General features: G+C 31.6%; 2 protein-coding genes across 2 annotated transcripts; one reads left to right on the forward strand and one right to left on the reverse strand.

Annotated features, from left to right (window-relative positions):
- Positions 1-10,420: 10,420 nt before the first annotated feature.
- LOC114425111 lies at positions 10,421-12,544 on the reverse strand. The gene has a single exon (XM_028391877.1). The coding sequence runs from the start codon at positions 12,439-12,441 to the stop codon at positions 10,702-10,704; it is 1,740 nt and encodes a 579-aa protein (XP_028247678.1). The 5' UTR covers positions 12,442-12,544; the 3' UTR covers positions 10,421-10,701.
- Positions 12,545-13,625: 1,081 nt separating this feature from the next.
- LOC114368982 (bZIP transcription factor 16-like) lies at positions 13,626-22,516 on the forward strand. The gene is made up of 13 exons (XM_028326284.1): positions 13,626-14,054; positions 14,512-14,623; positions 14,714-14,770; positions 14,868-14,942; positions 17,398-17,487; positions 17,571-17,630; positions 17,755-17,924; positions 18,846-18,906; positions 20,452-20,494; positions 20,617-20,906; positions 21,249-21,326; positions 21,412-21,537; positions 22,095-22,516. Exons 2-13 carry the CDS (start codon positions 14,552-14,554, stop codon positions 22,215-22,217), a joined length of 1,245 nt encoding a protein of 414 aa, XP_028182085.1. The 5' UTR covers positions 13,626-14,054; positions 14,512-14,551; the 3' UTR covers positions 22,218-22,516.
- The last annotated feature ends 965 nt before the right edge of the window (positions 22,517-23,481 follow it).

Here is a 23,481-nt window from a genome sequence, read left to right on the forward strand (position 1 = left end):
TAAGTTCAACAATAACAAATAAAATTCATACTACCGGTTTAAGGTGAACAATAACAAATAAAAACAATTAGAAAAAAAAATGTGATTTTCATCAAATTGTCAAAAAGTTCAATTGTCGATTTTTAGTGATTTTGTCGATTGTTGACTAATTTATTCGTTCATAATCAATTCAATTCTACATCAATTCTATGGTTCAACCATATGCCATTGGTCCTGGATTCAATTAGTTGAATCGGTTGATCAATCTAGTCCTCACAACCATGGTAAACATATTTTCAAATTTAAAAATAGAAAATATAAAGTTTCATTTTTTTTCTTCAATAAATATTAATTATTAATTTGTTAATTTTTTTGTTAATAAGAAGAATTGAACCTATGACCTTTTTCTCCTATATTTCCTTCTTAACCATTCAACTAATATTATATTTTCATATATTTTGAAAGGTGCACTAAGATAAGTTTGAATGTTAGAAATATAAAGATGAAAAAGGAAGAAATAAAAATAGAAAACAATAATTGAAAAATAATAATGCGATGGAAAATTATTTCGTTCATAAAAAAAAAACTAAGTAGAAGTTAAATAAAAAAGTTAATATAATTAATTACTCAGTTCTGAATAAGTGACAACTGTATGATAGAAAAGGAAAAAATAAAATAAAATAAAAGTAGGGAAAAACGAATGAAAAAAAAACACATAAATATAATTACTCAATTATAATTCAGCGGTAAGAGTGGATACAACTCTAAGTCGACTCAATGACCTTATTAACCCAAACTAAATTGAAAGAGAAAATTTAGGTTGGTTGAGTCTATCTATTTGGTTCCAATTTGAAATTACAAACTCAATGACATGCGTTTGAGTATCAAATTTGGCATATGAAACTTGAATCTATATAATTTTATAAAAAAATTTATATTGTGTAATTTTATAATTTTAAATTTGAGTTTAAGATTTATATATCAATAATATAAAACAATTATACCATATCAATCAATAAAAAATATTATATAACTTTTTAAGATAATTATTATAAAAAATAATAAATTTATGATATATATATATATATATATATAAAATAGTTTGTAACACTTTTTATTTTATTAAAATTCATTAATTAACTGGAAGATCTAAACTAACCCAAATATAATCAAATTGATTTGGTTTAAATGATGAGAAAATAAAGTTGTAAATTAATAGTATAATAAGTTTTACATAATTATTTTACACTTTTTTTATATAAACATTAAATTCTTAAATGATTAAGCAAAAAAAGTAAACAACCTAATCCAATTACATCAATTAACATTAATCCATTTATTTGGATTAAAATATTTTCTAAATCCAAACCAAGGATATAAGCAATCTCTAAACCTGAACTAACCTAATCTGTGTCGATTCCTGATAAGTGGGAATTGAAATGTCTGCGCGCCAAGAGACTTTAATATGCCCGAGACTAGAGCGCCGCAGTTATTTATTTTCTATTTTTTTTCTCCTTTTTCCTTGTTACATAAAAAAAATGGAGAAATACAATTACTTTTTTTTTTTATCATTATTGTAGTGTCATTCACAAGCTTGTACTTAACCGTTGACGTTTTAACTTTCAAATAAATATACAATATGAATAAGTAAGAAAATAATATTTTTAATTAGTTTTTACATTAACTATTCTTTCTTATAAATATTTCTGGATTTGAATAAATAGTTTAATTAGATATTTATTATATAAGGAATTGTATTATAATTTTATAAAACTCAATGAAATAAATTTAAAAGGTTTGTTTTAAGAATACCATTTTTTTTGTCAAAATAAGATTTAAAAAACTTATGAGAGATTTAAACTGTTTTTTGTAAATTCAAAATTTTATTTTATTAGTTCTTTCATATAACCTATAAAATTCAATTTAGCATATTAATTTTAAAAAATTATGATTATAAAATACTTCATCCGTTTTTTACTTTTCACTTTATACATTTTTTTATTTTAAAGGAAATAAACTCAACATTTAAAGACAATTTTTTTACTTTAAGTGATTTTTTTTTCATATATGAAGAATATTTTTGTATTGACAGTTTTTTTATGATGTTATTAACACCCAATATTCATCATGATCAATTTAAATAATCTAATTGACCGTTATTTGTAGTGATTTTTTTTCTCTTAATGATATTTTTTTCTTTTATCGTACTCAAATCTAAAATCTTGTTTAATAAAATAATTTAATATCATTTAGATCAATTGATTTTGTTTACCGTAAAAACATTCATCTAAACACATAAATATAACTTTAAATGAATTTTATTTCTCTTAACAAATCTTTTTCACATTCACAATTAGGAATCGCATTAAAGGACACCGCTATATACAGAATGGGAACAAAACTATATCTACAAACTGTATTGCCTTTGTTGGTTAAATAAAGAGATCAACTTCATGCCCTATCATTAAGAATTAGTTTTGGCACCTTTTGGTATGGAAATTAGGATATACGATGACAAAATGCATGCTCTAATTGATGAAAAAGAAATTAAGTGTGAATTGAATATCTTACTCCCTTAGTTATTATGTAAAAAAAAAAAAAACCTTAATATACTGAATTGAAGGTTCTCTTAAATTTCTCACTCAACAATTTTGATTACTGAGTAAAATAAGTTTGAAATTAACTTCTCTGTTATTCTTTTCTGTTATTCTTTTCCAGTTTTCTATGTAGTTGTGTTAATATTTAGTTTTATAATTTAATTTTAAAATTATGTAGTTTTCAAGAGACAGTGCACAACAATTGGGAAAAGAGATAATAGAGAGGTCTAATAAGTTCTTGGGAATTTAACTTTTAATTGTCTTCAAACAAAATCAAAATAAAGATAATAAATTAAAGAAAAAACTCTCTCGCTATCTAAGTTAGAATCAGTTGAGGGTAAAGGTAGAACTTTATTTTTTTAAAAAAAGAAGCTAGCAAAACCTTAAAAAAAAAACTGGCAAATAAAATAACCATTCACAAATTGATGTCGACCAAAAAAAATCATTGACAAATTAATAAAGAGAATAATATATATTGGCATGACTGGATTACTTGCATATACGTACAGTATTTTTTTTTGGTGAAACATATACGTACAGTTAGTACTCCTTCGTGGTGTTCAACTGTAGTTATTAATTTGAATGTTAGACATCAATTTTTAATGTTGTTTCTCTTAACCATTTAAGCTTAAAATTGTATATGCCTTCACAGCTCACACGCGCGCGCGACATTAAAACAGAATTAATAAATACACAATGTTGCTAAAAAAAAATACATTAACAATTAACGATTAGTAGCTATAACATATATTAATTATATGATTGACGAAGCATTTAATGGTATTAAAAATTATTAATGTCGTATTATTAATGACAATTAAACTAAAGAAAAATAATTAATGTAGTATTTAATTGTATTAACGTAACATTGACATAAATAATAAATACTTAAATTATCTCTATTTATAAGAATCAATTATCTAATTCATAAAAAAAATAATTAATTTATTAGATAATAATAAGTTAGTTAAATTTATATTTTTTTTCAAAATTATTATTATCATTAAGACTCTTATCTCTTATAATTATTTGTCAATATATATTTGTTCTTCTTTTAATTAGAGATAGTTATAAATTATATTCAACAAGATATTTTAATTAGTTTTTAGTATTTTTTTATTAGCTAAGAAGCTCATTTAAATATTCAATAATTTTTCTGCAGTGATTTTTAGTATTTTTTTAACGTTATTTGAAATAATATTTTTTAAAATATTAGCTTATAGTTTTTGCTTTTTATATTTTCTTTCACTTCTATTCTCAATATTTTTATTCATTTTCCTTGATACATTTTTTAAATAAATCATAATTTTATTATTTTTGTCATTTTATATTTTTTAGTTTTTTTAACAATTAGTTTTATTAAATATTTATAATTTAATAAACTATTTTTTCAACTTTTAACTATCAATTTCTAGCTTTCAGTTAGTAGGGCCAGCTTAAGATCCAAGCAAGGACTTCAAGCCTCCAAAAAAGGTCCCAATTTTTTTTAGTACTAATATACCTAAAAAGAATATTCTAAAATTATATTTGAAGATAAATTTTAATTAAAATATTACAAGTAACTGTTAATTTTTTATTGATATCATAATTAACAATTAATAAACAACAACTCTTCACCAATATCTATCATAACTTTATTTAGAAAAAAAAGATTTAATAATTAATAGCTAAATAAATGTTAAATGAATTTAATTACGATAATTTAATTGATAATTTTAAATCACAGAAAATCCAAAAAATTAATTTTAAATAAAACAATGATAATTTTAATAAACTATTTTATGAGTAAATAAAAAATATCATTTTTAAATTTACTTTAGACTTCTCAATTTGCAACTAATTTTTTAACTTTGAGCTAATTTTGTCGATCATAATCTTAATCTAAAAATAGTTAATGCCAAAAATATTATAATTTGGGTTTAATAAAATAATAACAAATATTATTTTAAACTATAAATAGCAACGAAGGAACATTATTAATATGATTAAATATTTTACTTAATAGATTTACCAAATATAATATATATTTATTATAACTTTTCATATAGGTTTAAAAAATATTTTATGAATTTGATGGAATAAAACATTTAGAGACTAAAAAAGAAAAAAATTTAATATAAAAGGATTAGAAATATATTTAAGTGAATAAAATATAACCAAACAGATTCTAATTACTTATATTTATGTTGCAGGTAACTTTTCAACAAGGTCAAAATTTTTTAATCCCCTTTATAGTTTATGGTTGTTGTTGTAAGTATCTACGTATATCCCATTTTTTAAAACAGTAAAAATAATTTACATAACGTATTTAATGTTTTTCTGGGTGGGCCATAACTAGTGGACTAAACCTGGTTATTTTAATAAATTTAGATTTGTTGAAAAAGCATAACGTATTTATTAATGTGGATTCTTTGTAGTACTGCAATGCAATAAAAACCATTCATTTCATGTCACTATTTTTTCCTTCCAGGGCGGTGTACTGAATTATGAGAAGTAAACCAACAATAATGTTGCATGTGTATGGACTTTGAGACAGGGACGTCTATGCTTTCTACAATTATGTGGCATTTTTATCTTTTTGAGTTGAGGGTTACAATTGAGGCAAATTTCACTGATTTAAGAAATTAACAATTTGACAGGAAATGCTCAGATATAAATCAAAATGATCCTTACATTGATTTAGGAAGGCAACGAAGGAACGAAGCTATCTTTCAAAGGAATAAATTAGGGACTCAATTTGGTCATTTTAGCTATCAAAGGATTGAACTGCAGGCCTAAAAGACGTACGCCAAAGAATACGACAATATTTATTAATGCTAGAAATATAGAGTATAGATTGTATTTTTTAAAGATGTTTTTAAATTATATTTTGGTTTGATTATATATTTGGCCTACTTAATTTAAATGATATGTTTTTTCTTAAATGATTTTTAAAATTCTAAATATGGTGGTCTTTACATAATTTTTTTTCTCATTTATTTAAATCTTATTTTCTACGCAAAATCTTCATAAACAAGATAGATATTAATTTGTTTTAAATATTATATTCTTCTACTCAAAATTCACCAATCAAAACATTAAATTACATAAAATATCAAAATTTCTTCTTTTTAAACCATAATCTCAAGACCTATAATATTCCTCAATTTCTATCAAATTTTAACTATATTTCTCACCTCTAAACTTTAAAATTTATTTCATATCTAAAGTTTATTATAAACTCTCAAATATTTGTACAGAAAATAATAATTCGTTGACTTTGAATGAAAAAAAAGGCTTAATTTTACTTTTCATTCCCATTTACATTATAGTCTATATTTATAATTAATCCTCGTTATTTTTTAATTATTAAAATGAAGTCCCATATTCCGAATTTTATATAATATTTAATAGGAATATAACGAAAGTGTAACATGACCTTAATTTATATAAATTGGTTAAGGAAAAGAATGTAATTAAGTCTTAAGAATATATAAACAACAATTAAGTCTTGTATTTTTCGAGCATATATAAGATTGATTTTTATTTTGATCAACGAAGATATCTGTTTGTAAAGTAATTTTTTTTCTTAGACTCATCAGGCCCTTAATATTATAAAAATTGCTTGACCATTGAGCTCAAATTTATTTGTTAATGAGTGAAATGAAAATTGGATTGAAACTCATGTATGAAGAATACACATGATTGTTACATTGTATAAGCCATTTAATATTTGAATTTGCATTATGTGATGCTTTTGCAAGATCACCAAGCAGCAAGGGGCATCCCATTTTAGTAGTTGTCGAGAAAGAAAACAAAGGATTCCAAGCAGGTTTTCATTCACAGCCAACTCCTTCATATGGGAATGGTATAATCCTAGACATAAGCTAAAAGGGGACCCACTGCTTCAACTGAGCTTTCTAGCAGCCCTATAGAAATAGAAGTGCACAAATAATTCCGCCACAACAATCATTCGCATACATTAAGATTAATACTACACTTAACAAATTCATTTGGCATATATAACAAATTAATCCATTTGAATATGGAAGCATGCCAGCTTGTAGAGAAAAGCTTAGCTTCCTCCTTACAAAAGTTAGAGAGCGATGTATTCAGATAATGAAGTTGAAATTGATTGGAGAACAACCCATGCAATCATTAAGAGGATTGGAGCACACAGAAAGTGGCAAATTAATTAAAATGTAAAAACTAACTACAAAGAGACGCGCCTAAAAGGAAATAATAAGAAAGTTTATAAAATAGTAAGTGCTCGACATAAATAGAATAGTAAGTTTATATGCTACAACTTTTTTAAAAGTTTTAAAAACAACATGTCATGGCCAACCTGCTCCTCTTAATTAGGATACGAAGAGTCAGCAAAATCAAATATCAAATTAGCATAGGCTGAGAAAAAAAAAAAATGACCTTGTGAAGGGAATTGAAAGTGGTAACATGCTTGCATGATCAATTTAATGAAACCTAAAGTCGGGGCTAGTTAATTTAGATTGCCATGAATAGTTAGCTTGTGAACCACTCTAGCATTATCATTTTGTTGAGACAATAAGTCAACTAATACGGGATATATATTACAATATTAATTACGTTGAAAAATATTCAATTAATGGTAGTAGCTCTTAAAAGGTCTGAAAATATTGTTAAGAATATGATTCGATTATTTCATTACGAAAAGAGTAAGGTTATCATATATTAGTTATAGGATCACGGGTGGTAACTGAATTTCTTTTTTTAAGTGCCCACTGGAGAGTTCCCCGGTTTTATGCAGATAAGATCAATTTTATTTTTAATTAGATGCCATCCGCATATGTAGCTATGATGTTGTGAAATACACGAAAATCCACCTCATCATGGCAACCTAGCTAGGCTTAAGTATATTTGAATTTAACTAATTTGAAATAAAGAATTATAATCAGATTCTAAATTATTGTAGCTACACAGATAAACACAGTAAGTTTTTATATGATTATAAAATTAAAGCACCAGGGGTACAATAACTACATCCATGGTCTCCAAAAACCAATTTCCCACGAGACCAATTCCCCAAACCAGAAGAAAATACACCAAAAAATTCTCCTAATTCCATAATCCTATGTATCCACCTCAATAAATGCATACATAATTAACCTAAGACCAAAGTATAACCGAATTGGGTTTCTTATTTTTTTTTCCAAAACTTTTAATAAACAAGTAATGGAACGGACAAATGGATCGTCTTAGTGAAAAATATATTGTTTTATGAAATTGAAGTTATAAAACAAAATACTTTGTGGTTGATTTAACTCTCTTTGGTAGTAAATAAATATATAAAGTAATATATAGCCTTTTTTCTCAAAAGTTCTCAAAAACACTTCTGATTTTTATCCAAACAGGTTCATACCACTGTAAATTTGGCAAAGCCCAAACAACTTCTATCAACGAGAATTGGCTTGGGAGAACAAAAAAGCACGCAAATTTTATGATGATTAATCACAATTCTTCACAACTTAATCATCGCATACTTTAACGGGCATATCTGTTTATCTTGCATAACTATAACTCCGTCGCACTAACATTTTGAACATGGTTTTGTTCTCAGAATCTTTTCTTGTCTACTTATCTCTCTATTTGTTTTTTTCTTCTTTTCATTATAAGGGAATCCCACGTAATCCCTTGCTACGTAAATATGTAGATTGCTAAAATGAAGGGAGAATCATGCCTAATGAAAATACCAAAATTAGTCATTACCCAATCACATAAGCAAAATAAATCTAACTGTATTTTTTTTTCTCAATATGATTTCTTTTATACTACTTGTGCCAATTATTGTTGATATTCCTTGTTTCTTCCTTTCTTTTTATCTTCTTTGACCACCACAAGTTATTTTGATTTTCTTCATTTCATATTTTTTTTTTGAAAAATAAAGTTATTCCTTTATTATATTGTCGATGATGCTCCGAGTTGGAGAATAATTTTCATGTTTATAAATTAGAAGTAAATAAAAATATTTTTTATATAGAAGTAAATAAAAATCTATATATAAGAGAACAGTGTCCAAAGTGTAAGACATTTTTGAACATTTTTTATACGAACCCATCATTCATATTAGAAGGAGAATTAAGAAGTCACTTATTTTACACTCTTGAACTGCAACAAATAATAATTGAAAGACCGAAAAAAAGAGGAAGCAAGACAAGACTTATGTCCTATTAAACCCAAACTAAGAACAAACCCAAACCGAATATTTTTGGTACAGAGGATATTTTTGGTACAGACCCAAACTGAAGATTAAAAACAAATAAACGAGAAACTAGTAACAAATTAACAATTATAAATGAGGAGTGTCAGAAAATAAATCTCACGGTAACCTGTTAAAAGCAAATAAAGAGTATATAAACAAGTCCCAAATTACTAAATTAGAAACACAAAAAAGATTATATCAGCAAAAGGGTCATGAGTTCAAAGTACAATAATTAAGAGTTCCCTTAGTCACATATTTGGATAAGGACACAAATTCCAAGACTTCTCTCTTTGGTGACCACAAATCAAAATGATGTAGCAGCGCCTCTGCATGCAACAGAATTCTCTGTCTCTCTTTTATCTACTAGTACATCAAATCAAATAACATCAATGTACCCCTCATCAGCATCAATGGCGTTGAGGTTAATCAGGGAGGGAAAATGGATAGTGATTAACTGATTATTAGGGGTATCAAAGAAACGCGAAATATGTTTGTGTATAAAAACAGTTCTCATGTAATTTTTCCAGTCTCATAACATTGTATGAGCTTAAAACTGAAGAAAACTCACTGGAGGTCTGAACCCGAGTTTTGGAATTTATCAGTCAGTAGTGAAAATAAGTTATGTGCAAGTAAATGAACAAACATTCAACATAGATGCATTATAAAACCAACTAATTTATTACTTTTAAAAAATATGATATTTGGTTTAGTTGAACTGAGTTTTGGAGTTTATACCAGCTAGTAGTTGCAGCGAAAATGTGTGATGTGGAAGCAAATGAACAAACATTTTATACACAGATGCCCAATGAAACATGAAAAATAGGTTTATACGGACTCCTTGAGTGTCAAAATTGACATTGCTGCACAAAGGATTCTGATGGTACTTATTTTCAGCTAACTGGGCATCTTTTTCCATTAACAAAACCAGAGAAAAGCTCAAGATGAAACATTAGTTATAAATACTGTGCATAAAATAAAAGCCAGAGTACTTAATATCAGTGTAAGCAGAGACAACAGTTTTTTTAAGAACTGTTGTGTTGACTTTGAAAACCCAGAATACACAGACTAAAAATTAAGCAACAATCCCTTGTGGCAAGCTAAGGAGCCATAAGCATTTAATTAGATTTGGTAATACCGAATTTAAGAATGAATTTGTAGCCATCCCAGCTAAGTAACACCTACAATTGAATATGCAATATACACAGGTAATAAAAAGGTAATATAATTTGATTGCGTGTGAAAACCAAATACAGCAATCATTCAGCTAATGTAAAGAGTGACCAAACAGAGATTAGAACGCATACCAGTGGTTACCCTTGATTATCTAATTCCTTAAGCAATATCAAGTCATAACTCTATTTACCACAATTAAGAGAATTGTAGTTCAAGTAAATTAGGCTCATGTTTTTTGTGCCTCAAACTGGAAAGAGATATTAAATAGATTATACACACAACAGCCATTGCAAATTTCTGCTTTAGTGAAAATGTTTCTTGAAAAGAACTGCAGAGAACTAAAATGTTATCAGTCTGTCATATTGTCCACCTAGGACTTCATTTACAGGTTAGTAATGAGTGCATACATTTTTAACACTCCCCCAATCAGTTGAGACTGAATAAAGCATCAGCATGATTTTGCCATAGTAACTAGTTTATAGTGTTGACGAACATTTTAATCCAGCAGAATATAAGAGTATAATTCATGTATATCTCTTTATACAGATTTATCAAATTGAAGCTTTACAAAGCAGTCAGGTTTCCTAATAACATAATCTTTGTCGTACCAAAGTTTCCAAAGGTCATCAATTTAAGCCACCCAACAGTAAGTACATACGAAGTCATCAACAATCAACTTCTAAATAGTCTTTCAAAACTCAGAGTCTATCACCAAAAAGATTACCTAATCTAAATTATCTATCCACCAATAGTAAGTAAATCAGAAGGAAGTGAAGCAGGATCAAGTTCCCAACAATCTTTCAACAGTTCAGGAGTTTCATCACAAAGAAGCTTCCGTGCAGGAATCTGATGTGAAACTAACCACATGTCATCCTTCCCAAGAAATCTAATAGCACCGCTCCCCCTCTCCAGCCTCTTAAATACTGTCTTGTAACCATCAACCTTCTCAAGATGCGCCATACTCAGACCATTCACCTCATTGTAACTCGTCAAAAACACAACAATGTCATAGCATCCCTTACCCTCATCCGCATCAATACTACCCTCGCCATAAAGCATCCATACGGAGCCCTTCTTGGGGTAAATTTTGTAAACCTCACGTGCAGCCCGGTCACAATCCACAACATGAGAAAAGATATTCACCGAATTTACAGAAGCCTTCCTCCTGGCAACCTTAAATCTCCCACAAGGTATATGAAACCCCATTTTCTCCCTACTAACAATCCTCCCATCCCCACTGTTCTGTACATCCAACCAACTTATCCTCACTCCAAAAGGATTCACCGAGACAGTTTCATCAATCAAGGCATAATTCCTCGGCATTCCATCATCATCATCATACATCGCCCACACTTGGCCTTTCTTAAAGCTTCTTCCAACTCTATCTTTGTCAAAATCATAAAAATCAGAATCCACCACCGCCATAGTCTCCAACTCCCCTCCACTAGAACCCCCCCTATGCTTCTCAATTATCAACCCCTTCCTCTTCTCCTCAATCGCAGGCTTCACACTCTTCTTCAAACCCCTCACCTCCCCAGCCTCTAAACCTCCATTATTTCTCAATCCCAACCGCCGCCGCCTCCTCTCCGCGGGGTTTCTCCTCTTCTCAATTCCCTCCTCCTCCTTTTCCTTTTCCTTTTCTTTTTCTTTTTCCTTCAACTTTCCCTCCTGCAATTTTCTCTTCACTTGATTCTGAAATTCAGCCAATGTCATCATTTCCTCTCCATTTTTAACCCTCTTACTATTACTAGGTTTAGCCCTCTCCAAAACCTCCCCAACCGAACACATTCTCTTCCTCAATCTCCCTTCCTTCTCACTCCCCAATTCATTACCTTTCTCACCACCCACTTCCCCTTTCACCCCAATTTCCCTCTTCTCCATCTCTTTCAACTTCAACCTCCTACTCCTAACCCTAATATCCCCATCATCATCATCGTCATCATCATCACTCTGAGCCGCTTCCACAGCCCTAAAACTCTTCTCACAACTCGGACACACTAATTCCTGCCCCAGGTACTTCCGCTCAAACTGGTGCAGGAGCCTGCAAGTGGAGCAAGCAGTCCAGAACGTCTCGCTCTCGATCTCAGCCGCCTCGATTTTACGTCGAAGCTTGGCGTCGTACTCGCGGCGGCGGTTTCTGTCGGAGAGAAAGCTGAAGGCCTCGCCGAGGAGCTTGAAGGCCTCCTCGGAAGCCACGTGGGGGTTCTTGTCGGGGTGGAGGAGCAGGGCGAGCTTCTTGTACTGCCTTCGGATGACGCTGCTGCTGGCGAAGGGCTCTGCGCCTAGGGCGCGGTACCAATCTGGCGCGGCGAGGACGGAGAGGGCGGCGACGGTCTCCGACACACCGGCGAGGTGCGGGCAGAGGCGGTGGGCGCGCTTAGCGTACTTTAGAGCGGATTTGGCGTTATTGTTGGAGCCTTTGAACTTGGACTCCGCCATGGCCTTGAGGCGCAGAGCTTCGGATTCTGCTTCTGCCATTGGAATTTGGTATTTTGGGGAATGGAAGTGAGGTTAAGTGAAGTGAAGTGCGGTGCAGTGCGTAGAAGAAACGAGAATTTGGGGGAAATGGGCATTGATGTTATGGGCTACGGCCCACAAAATAAATGGGCTGTGTGACGGGACTGAATGGGCCGAATTATTGTTCTAGGACTTTGGATGTTTTTATCTCCTTATTTGTTATATTGTGATACAAATATTACATTAAATTTAACTATTGATACTTTCTTAATAAAAAGGATAGATTGAAAGGTGTAATACCTTATAAAAAAAACCTACATTTTTTCATGTAAATAAAAATTCCTAACCATAATTTTATTGAAGAATAATTCTTAAAAATAATTATTCTAATTTATATACATGTACGCTAAATACTTTTGAATATATAATAATTAAAAACCATCATACTTGTATTATTTTATGTTTTCCTGAGCTTTAGTGGTCTCTGATTAAAGGAAAAATGAATATATATAAATAATATTATAATTGAAATTCAGAATAAATGAAATTTTTTGACATATAAATTATATTTTTAAATTTATGGTAAATAATTTGATATGAGATTATCTTTAATTACTAACTAATAATTTATTTTAAACTTAAGCAAAAAAAAAAATATTTATAAAAAATGAAAATTGAATTTAAAAATAAAGATTAGTATGATAGAATGAAAAATATAAGAGATTAAAAAAACAATTTAAAACAGTCTTGTTCAAGATTTTTTTTAAAGAAAACGCCCTTGGTAAAAAATGACTCCTACAAATACTCTTATCAAGATAATTATTCTATTTTTTATATATAGAATATAAATGAATTTTTAATAAAAGAATACTTTTAAAAATATAAAAATTTAAAAACTTTATGCAATACATTTTTTTGTGTGAATATGAAACATATTTAATACTTGCATTGATATAGAATTAGTAAATTAACTTTTAATCAGCTGTACCTGCATTGTATCCATCTATTTAATAAGAAATCAAGTCATGTTTTTTGAGAGAAAGAAATCAAGTCCTTAAAAATATATATTTATGGCTTTGATCAGGTGTATGTTGATTTTTCCAGTTTTTTTTTTTAGGTTAGATTTTGCCAGTGTTTTTTATTTGGGATATTGGCAATAATAATGAAATAAAACACGAAAAACATATGCAAAACAATAACAAAAAAAAAGGAAAAATGAAAACTGTGGGCACAGGGAGTAAATGGGGATTTCACAAACTGTGCAAAATGGGAACGAAAATCTCACTGAACCGCGACACCGTACGACGATCCATGGGTTCCTCTCCGTGAACACCCAAAGCCAAACAAACAAACATTAACCTTAAACAAACAAACCCTAATTTTTTATCTGCCCCTAATTGTTTGTTCCCTTCTCATCCATTCCTAAATAAATTCTAGATCATTTTTTTGCCATATTTCCCAAATAAAATTCCCCGATTAACCTTCGTGCTACCCACGAAATCTATTTTTCTTCCCATTTTTTTCTGAGCATTTAGCTGTCGCTTCTTTTTGTTTGTTTTTGTCATCCTCGGCAGATCAGGTTTTGTTTTTGCTTCTGCTCCAGCTTTGGAAGATCCACAGTCTCTCTCTGAGTGGTAATTTGAGAATTCTCAGCTCTATTTTCCATTAATTAAGTTGAATTTTTCATATTGTTAGCTTGTTGTGATGCATGAATTTTACTTTTCATCTTTTTTTTTTCGAGCTCTGATTATTGCTGCTTTGTCAATTGTAGTAGAGATTAATTTCGTAGTGTTATTATAGAGGTGAACAGAACTTGTACCATCTTAGGTTTGGAGATAACATAGGGCAACGTCAAAAGTTGGATTTTGGCATGATTGGGAGGGAAAAAAGGTGTAATGTATTGGTTGGTTCCTGTTGGTACAACTGATACAAAAATGATTGTAGCTTTGTAGATTAATTCAGCGTAGAAGCATGTGATTCTAGTGTTTTTGTCTAACATGCTTCACTTTAGGTGATGGAATTTGGTTGTAAGTTTTGAAGGAGAATGGTGTCTTTTAGGCTGTCTTGTAATGTAAGTCATGTTTTGTGCAGGATTGTTTAGTGTATATTTTTAAGATACTGATATAAAAGTATGGGAAGCAGTGAGATGGATAAAACTACAAAAGAGAAGGAGTCAAAGACGCCGCCACCACCTACATCACAGGTCTAACTGTTTTTCTTTTCTTTTATCTGTATTGATGGTTAATAATCGGTAGTTTTTGTGTGATGCCAAAAGCATTTGTTGTTTTTCCAGGAGCAGTCTTCGACCACCGGCACTGGAACAATTAATCCTGAGTGGCCTGGCTTTCAGGTTTTTATTGGAACAGTCTTTTGCTGGCATTAATGGCTTATCGTTTTCATTATTGTCAAGATTGGATTTTGGTTCATCCAGCTCCCTTATTTTTTAGGCATATTCTCCTATACCTCCACATGGTTTCTTGGCATCAAGTCCCCAGGCTCACCCTTATATGTGGGGTGTCCAGGTAATTGTCACGGGTATTATAAATGGCAATTCCATGTACATGGTAGTGTTAATGTGTAAATTAACCTTTTGCTATTGCTTAGTCAAATGTAAGATCTAACTGGACCAAAGTACTCTCTATACTTGAGCTGTGGCCAAATGGAAAATATTGAAAATAATTTTTTTCTTCTTTTCAAGCTATTACAACAAATATTTAAGTTACAGGGTTTTAGACAGGGTAGGAGGAAGAGAGAGAATAAGCCAATGAATAATATGACCTGTGATTGTGAATTATATTTGGAGCTGTTGTGAGTCATAACCAAGTCCAATTACCTGAAGAATGGGGGGAAGAAAGTCACCATCCAGTAGAGAAGTCACTGCCGAAATGGTCATTAGCAGAAAAAGAAGTCACCAATTGGTAGAAAAGTCACTGTCAGAAAAATAAACATCCAAAAGGAGCCAAACAGTCCAAATTGGAGATAACCATTGGAAAGAATGCCAATAATCAAGCCAAGCCAACTTAAAACAGCTTGATGAAGGCAGGAAAAAAACACCAAATTAGAGTGTCAAACACAACTGAGTGGAGCCAAAGGGAGGTAAACAACCATGTGGAGGTGGAAAACAAATGTGATAGGGGCCAGGCCAGGCTAGAGATGGTGCAGTGAGGCACACAAACACAACGGCAAAAGTGATGGGAATACAGTATCATGCTTTCCCATGCACTAAAAAGGACGTCTAAATATGAGAAAGTAACTGCAAAACAAAGATAACCACTAGAGTAACGGTGGCTGGTGGAACAAGGTGAGGTCAGATCTGAAGAGAAGAGACCACAGGTCAAGCAAGAATGGTGGCTGATGGAAGTAGGGGCATGGATGCTGGAGCAGTGATATTTAGGTGGTGTGTGGGCATTGAGTAGGTTTTATGGCAGCACTGCATCAGTGGCTAGTCAGCTCTCATCTGCAGCACATTGGAGGGCCTGCTGCCATTGACAACCATGAATATGACTGTATGAGAGAGAAAGGTTGTTGCAATTTCAAAAACACATGGCAGAGGGGGATGACAAATAACAGTTGCTGAAAATCAGCATAACAGTAATGGGCCAGGTCATGGAAGATGGCACCACATTGATACCATGTTGAAATTACAGGGTTTTAGGTAGGGTAGGAGGCAGGGAGAGTCTGCCTGTGAATAATTTGAAATTCATATGGTTTTGATGTAATATGAAATAGAAAGCCATAATCCCTATTTAAATTTTAAACTAATACTTGATTCCTGATTTTAATTAAATAAGGAAAAAAAATCTTGAAATATAATGAAATACAGAAACCACTCCTAAAAAATGATCTAAGAAACTCTAAAATACTGTAAGATACAATAGTGTTGTGAGATATTTTATAGATATTTTAACAAACCAATCATCTGTAAGCAGAAATGTGGAAGAACATTAATAGAAAGAAACTTAACTCATGATTTGATTGCAGCTAGGAGCTAGCAAATATGTGTTAGTGTTTGAGCCTGATCATATTCATGAAGGAGAAGCATTTCATGCATTTTTATTTTTTGGCCAGTGAAGTTGAATCCTCTGTTTACCATTTTTTGTGTTGTATTTAAACATTCATTACTAAACCCCCTGTATTACTATTGCTATGTTGATCAGTTGATTGCAGGGAATTAGGAGTTGTGAATAATCCTTTTGACAAATTGATATAGGTGTTGATTTTTTCAGGATTGTCTGTTGTGCGTAGTTGAATGTCTGATCAGAGAGAAAGTGATTATGAAACTGTTTCAACTTTAGTAATTTCACCATCTCTTTAGTGCTACCATGTGGGTGGGAAAGGTAAAATGGAAACTTAAATAGTTAGGCAATGACAATGGTGGTGATGGGGGCCTGAACTGATGGTTGTGGCATATCAATTGTACTCTGGTAATGGCACTAGTGATGGTGGGCTGGTTAGTGGTGAGGTGGATGATGATGAATGTATTAGTAGACTTTGTTGATGGTGATAGTTATTCAGATGGGACCATAGTCAGTAGCAATGGTAGTGGTGGTTGGTAGCATGTAAAATCATTGTTTGGTAAATTTATAGTAATTTGAGATTTACTTATTGTTAGGAACAGTATCTCTTGGGAAATACTTGCTTCGTCAATATGCATATATTATGATTAATGAGGATCCTAGTTCCTTGCATGTCTTAGGTGTAATTATTTTGTTAAAAGTTTTGTTGTATCAGGAACCTGTATGTAAAAAAAGGTAGGCTTGGATTTTCTAATTAGGAGTTGACACGATTTATTCTTACCTCTACAAAAGAATTCTATAGATTTTGGTCGTGATTGTTGAATTGTCTTATTTGCTTATCATTCTTTATTCTTTCTATTGTTCTCTACTGCGTCTACAAGACTACAACTAATCTATACTTCACTAACAATATGGAAGTCTCATTCCTCCTTTGTTTCATTAATGAAATTTTTATTTACAGCAATTTATGCCTCCCTATGGTACTCCACCACATCCCTATGTTGCAATGTATCCCCCTGGTGGCATTTATGCTCATCCATCCATGCCTCCGGTATTTTTTATAAACTATGCTTTCTTGAAGTTATCATGCTGAATGATTAGCTCATCAACTACTCTTGCCTCAAATTTATACAGGGATCTTATCCTTTTAATCCTTTTGCCATGCCTTCTCCTAATGGCATTGCTGAGGCTTCAGTGAGTTTTTCTTTTGTTTTTTTGTGCTCATTCTCACCTTCTCTTTGTCTCTGTATTTTCCCTCTTCTGTGCAGAACTTGTTCTTATCCAAGTAAGGAAAAATAACCTATTAGTTTTCATGCAGGGAAACACTCCTGGCAGCATGGAAGCTGATGGCAAGCCTTCTGAGGTGAAGGAAAAATTGCCAATCAAAAGATCAAAAGGAAGTTTGGGTAGTTTGAATATGATCACAGGGAAAAATAATGAACATGGTAAAACACTGGGGACATCTGCTAATGGAATTCATTCAAAGAGGTAAGATGTGTTGTGTTGATCAATCTCGTCAGTGAATTATGTGCCCCCTTATTTGAATCAAAGCAATCCAGCTTGGGCAAAGAAAGACACACTTTGCTTCCAAATGTCCTGCCAATTGCTAAACTGTTGATTCTATGCTATATGAGACAATGCATCCACTTTTTTTTACATGGCATAGTATTTTGCTATTCACCAATCACCATCTTCAGTCACTGTTTTTATAGCTAGGGGAATAATATAACTAATACATATTTGGAGGACTGGATTATGTACCAAATAGAACTCAGTTTGACATGTCCAAGAGCAAATTATTTAATTCAGAACTGGAGGAATGAATTTTAATTTGATATGATGTCTGTCTATTATTGGTAACATTTGCATGTTAAAAGAATGAACTTCATTTAAATTATAAAATCTTTGGTCTTGCTTACAGTTCACTTTGATGTGTGATTTTGTTGCAGCCTCACATTATCTGAACCACAATGATAAAATATAAATGGCTTAAGGATTCTGAATACCATGTACTGTCTAGTTGGGAATAAAAACACTAGTCACTTCCTGAAGTTGGCGTTTCCTTCATTGGTGTCCTTTTAATTTTTTAGTCTGATTTATTGCACTTTTTGAAAACAGTATGTAAGCTTTCTTTTAGAATTTTGTTGGACTTCTTTTTTGAATATATTATCTTTCAGATTACAGAAATTGCACTTAATACTTATTTTAGAATGCCTGAGGACCCTTACACAGTTAATTGATATAGATATTTTATTTATTTATCTGTGGTTGTACTTTCCTGTCAATAATTGTAAATATAATATTAGGTTTGACAATGGTTTATTTTTCTAAGCCTGTTGAGCTTATTGGCTTTCCATTTGCAATTGCATACTGGCGATTTATGCTGATTGGGAAATCTTGGCTTTGTAGTGGTGAGAGTGCTAGTGAAGGTGAAGGTACCAGTGAAGGAAGTGATGCAAATTCTCAGAATGTAAGTTCAGGGACAGTCCTCAGTTTTCCACTATGTTGTCAATATGTATCCTTAATACTTATTTTGCAGTAATTGTAAGTTTTAAGGGGTATACAATAACAACAAAAGCCTTATCCCACATTGCCATTGGACTTGGTTAAAGAGCAAATTTTCAGGGATTTTATTTGCTATGATATTAACAATTTCCTCCTGTCTTTCTTAGTCTCTCTACCTCTTTTCAAAGGACTAAAAACAGTGATCTACTCTATTCATTAGTTTTTCCAGTGACCATTTTACATGTGTCCAAACCACCTTAAAATATGTCATTTTTTCCTCATTGATGCCTCACCATCTACTCATATATACTCATACTCATTACATATCTTGTCTTTTCTTGCTTGGCAACACATCCATCTTAAGTTTTAAGGAACATAATATATGTAAAAAAGGTGAAAAGAACATGTTATTGAATAGAATTCTGTAGTTCTTTCTATCAATATAATTCCTGTATGATTGCTATCCTGACATAAGCATTTAATCTCATTATTCTGAATAAGAACTGCAGTTTACCTAATATAGATAGATGACTTTATGGGGGCAAAAGCAGTCTATAACTTTTGAAATTATTGTTTATTTTTTGAAAATGAAATATAAGTAGTGAATAATACCCCACCACAGTCTCTTTCTGATCCTAATCCACTATAATACCCATGCCGTTCTTTCCTCTATTTCGTGTGTACCAAAATTTCAATCTTGTAGTGTCTAGTTTTTTAGTTTTTTCTCCAACCCATTTAGTTTCTTGAAGACACATGATGGAAATCCTTCTCTAAATCATGGTATTCCCCCCTCCCAAGACTTACCTATCACAATACCCTTATTCTAGATACCAAACCTAATTAGGCACTTTTGGACTAACTGCTTTACTCACTTCCATCCAGAAAAAAATGTGGGGATCCTTGTTCATTTAGTTTAATACTACATTCAAGCGCTGATGCAGCAACTCTAGCTCATTTAACATTGTACTTGAGTCACACAACACTTTACTTCCAGGTAATACCCAACATCAGTACACATAATCTCTTGTGAGGTTCCATGTTTGGGGTTTCAATAAGTTTTACATTGACTATTTGAGAGCTTAACACAATCCTCCTCCTTCTCTAAGGCTTGGGACTGACTATGAGACCATAGGTAGAGTTGGAGAGTGGGGACCAAAAAGGATATTGGAGGAAATTATTAAAAGGGATCAGGTTATTTTTGTTATTAAACAAGAGTACTACAAGGCTTAGTACAAATTTTTGTTGCAAAACAGCATAAAGTACTATTGGATGTTCAATGTTTTTATTTCAGGATGTCTATTTGTATACATAATTTATAGATGTCAATTATGTTTAAGAATATGACATGGATCTGGGCTACATAGCTCAGGCTGGCTGCTGCTCATGTTTGTTGGGCACTCAATTGACTATCTTTTGAATGATGCCCTAAATAAATTATGCATGCCTTTTGCTCTTTAAGTATTAGGTAATTATTATTACAATATCTGTATTTATTTGTGTTTTTTCACAGGACTCTCAATTAAAATCAGGGGGCCGGCAGGATTCTTTTGAAGGTTTGGAATGCTTACTTTCTTCTGTTTCAATATATTTTCTAACTTTCTTGTGTAGTTCCATATGTTGACCCATTATGTTTGTGTGCTTCAGCTGAAATGTACTTTTTTCTATTGAATTACAGATGAACCCTCTCAAAATGGCAGTTCAGCATATACTCCTCAAAATGGGGGACTAAATATACCTCATACAGTGGTCAATCAAACCATGTCTATCATACCTATCTCTGCAGGTGGTGCTCCTGGAGCTGTTCCTGGTCCCACGACAAACTTAAATATAGGAATGGATTATTGGGGTACACCAGGTTCATCCAACATTCCTGGACTTGGCAGAAAGGTTCCATCTACTGCAGTTGCTGGAGGGATGGTTACTGTTGGATCACGGGATAGTGCTCAGTCACAACTCTGGCTACAGGTTATTTTTTACTATATACTGATGATATGAGGGATCAAGTTACTCCAAGAGTAACATCCTCACTTTTCATTTTCTTGAAATCAAATGGTTAAGATTAGCTACTCATTACAACCATTAGATTTTTAAAAATTGAACGGTGAAGATGAGGAGCAACTCTCTTAAAGTTACTTTTGGAGTAACTTGATCCCTCCTCACACACACACACATATATGGATTGTCCTTAATTAAAAACTCAATACTGCTTTTAATGTTTGGTCTGAGACCTGATTTTAAAGTTTTATTGTTGTTTTATTACTTTCTTTATACGTTATTTTATCTTTTTCTTTTCTGGTTAACTTTCAGGATGAAAGAGAGCTTAAAAGGCAAAGGCGGAAGCAGTCTAACAGGGAATCTGCTCGCAGGTCCAGGTTGCGCAAGCAGGTAATGGAGAGTCATTATAGTGGTTTCCTTCTGTGGTTGGTTGATCATAAGTCACATATCTAACTTCTGTGAGTTTTTCTTAAAGGCCGAGTGTGATGAGTTAGCTCAGCGTGCTGAGGCTTTGAAGGAAGAAAATGCTTCTCTCCGGTCAGAAGTAAATCGAATCAGGAGTGATTATGAGCAGCTACTCTCCGAGAATGCAGCTCTCAAGGTAATGTTAAAATCTTATATTGCTACCCTTGGAAGTTTTTAAAAGGAGGTAAAGGAATGAAAAGGGATGGGATGGTGTGGTCATTATTTCCTCTTGCTCGAATGTCTAACTAAAGAAAGGCGAACCAAGAAATGCCCTACCCCTTATTTGAGTGTTTTAGGGTACATCTCCCTTTATTTAATTTAAAAAAAACATTTTTATTATTTCCAAAATAGAGAGGAAAGAACTCTTGGGGTTAGAGGGTTCCCCCTCCCCTCTTTGTATACAAGGTTTTAGGTAACTTTTCCCCTCACATCCTCCTTATCTCCCATTCAAACATTGTGAATATGCTGTTTTGGTGTCTTCTGCAAATTGATAAGCATTCTTGCCAGTACCATGTTCTGTATGACACCAACTTACCTAGCAAAGAATAGGTTCAGTAGTTGATTCAGCAAAAAACATATATGCCTAGATGGACTAATATGTCTGTTATAACTAAATAGCCTATACTACTCTCCCAGAATCCCTTGATATCTGAAAGATTTGTGGGAAGACTAACCATGCTGTCCGATCTACAGGAGAGACTTGGGGAACTACCTCCGAATGATGATCATCATCATAGGTCTGGCAGGAATGATCAGCATGTGGGTAATGACACTCAACAGAGTGGGCAGACAGAGGCCGTGCAGGGTGGTCATTAGCACCAACCAACCACTTCATGCTGCCTTTCAGGGAGATAATCTAACTTAAATAGCAAGAGCAAGATCTTGTTTCGGATAGGTTGTAGTTCAAATTGTATTAATGCTGACCATTTATCGTCTTAAGATCTGTTTAATGTTATGTGATCCTTCATTCCTAATTTACCTTTTTTTTAACTCATTCAAAACGACCTGGATTGTATGTAGTGTGTGAATTCTGTGTCATACCTTATCTGCAGCTTCAAAGTTAGTGTTCTCATTAAGTAAGCAATATAGTTAACGAACCTGGGTGTTGTCCATTATATCATTTCCTGTACAAATAATTTATCGGGAAAATAAATAAAAGAGAAAATCTCTGAATTATGCTTCATGAAAAGCTTTCTATCTAGTTGAAACGTAGCCTTTTTTAGATGGTTCTGCAATACATGTTTACCGAAATCTTGTGTTCGGACGAGTTAAAAAATTTGAACCGATGTTTTGGTAGAAACTACAAATATCGTACAAATATCATCTACAGAGACAACTTTAATTTTCAAGTGAATTTAAAATATAAAACATCAAAATGACATATCAAATATAAAGAATTTTTAAAATAATAATTTTATAGAGTTTTTTAGAAGTAATATGAATAAATTTAAAATAACACCTAAAATAATAACACAATGATTTTGTATATGATGAAAAATCTAATTACTTTATCTAAAGGCTTAAATATATTTTTGGCTTCTATAATTTTACAATTATACAGTTTTAAAATTTTATTATATATTTGATCTTTCACATCTTTAAAATTTAATAATTTTTGGTTTATTATCAACTTGTCGATAATATATTTTAACAAAAATTAGTAATGTAAATTTAAGTGATGACATAACATTGACATGACATATGATATGATAATATAAAATATATATTGACATGACATTGACAGTTCAAATTTTGATTCTTATTACTACAATAAGACATCAATAATAAGTATATAGATTGATTTGATCCTTTAACGACTTGCGTTTGATTCGTTTGACGACCTGTGACTTTTATGAATCAGATAAGTTTGTTTCGTGAATTAAATAGACTAAATATTTTAATTTGTATTTAACCTGTTAAGCTTGCGGTTAAATGGACCAACCCACAAATTTGATAAAGAAGCTTTAATTTTTTTAAAATGTAAAGTTGTCAAATAATTGTTTTTAAACTATGGTAAAGAGAATAAGAATACTGTGAATATAAATATAAGCATTCAATTAAATATTAAATAAAATGTCAA

The sequence above is a fragment of the Glycine soja genome, chromosome 9 (assembly GCF_004193775.1).
Source record: "Glycine soja cultivar W05 chromosome 9, ASM419377v2, whole genome shotgun sequence".
NCBI classification, from domain to species: Eukaryota; Viridiplantae; Streptophyta; class Magnoliopsida; order Fabales; family Fabaceae; genus Glycine; species Glycine soja.

What these genes read in the sequence shown, in the direction of transcription:
- LOC114425111 (XM_028391877.1), bottom strand. Translation starts at nt 12,441, where the DNA reads ATGGCAGAAGCAGAATCCGAAGCTCTGCGCCTCAAGGCCATGGCGGAG.
- LOC114368982 (XM_028326284.1), top strand. Translation starts at nt 14,552, where the DNA reads ATGGGAAGCAGTGAGATGGATAAAACTACAAAAGAGAAGGAGTCAAAG. An exon ending in AATGGAATTCATTCAAAGAG is followed by an intron (nt 17,925 to 18,845) that starts GTAAGATGTGTT and finishes TTGGCTTTGTAG; the next exon opens with TGGTGAGAGTGCTAGTGAAG. An exon ending in GTGATGCAAATTCTCAGAAT is followed by an intron (nt 18,907 to 20,451) that starts GTAAGTTCAGGG and finishes GTTTTTTCACAG; the next exon opens with GACTCTCAATTAAAATCAGG.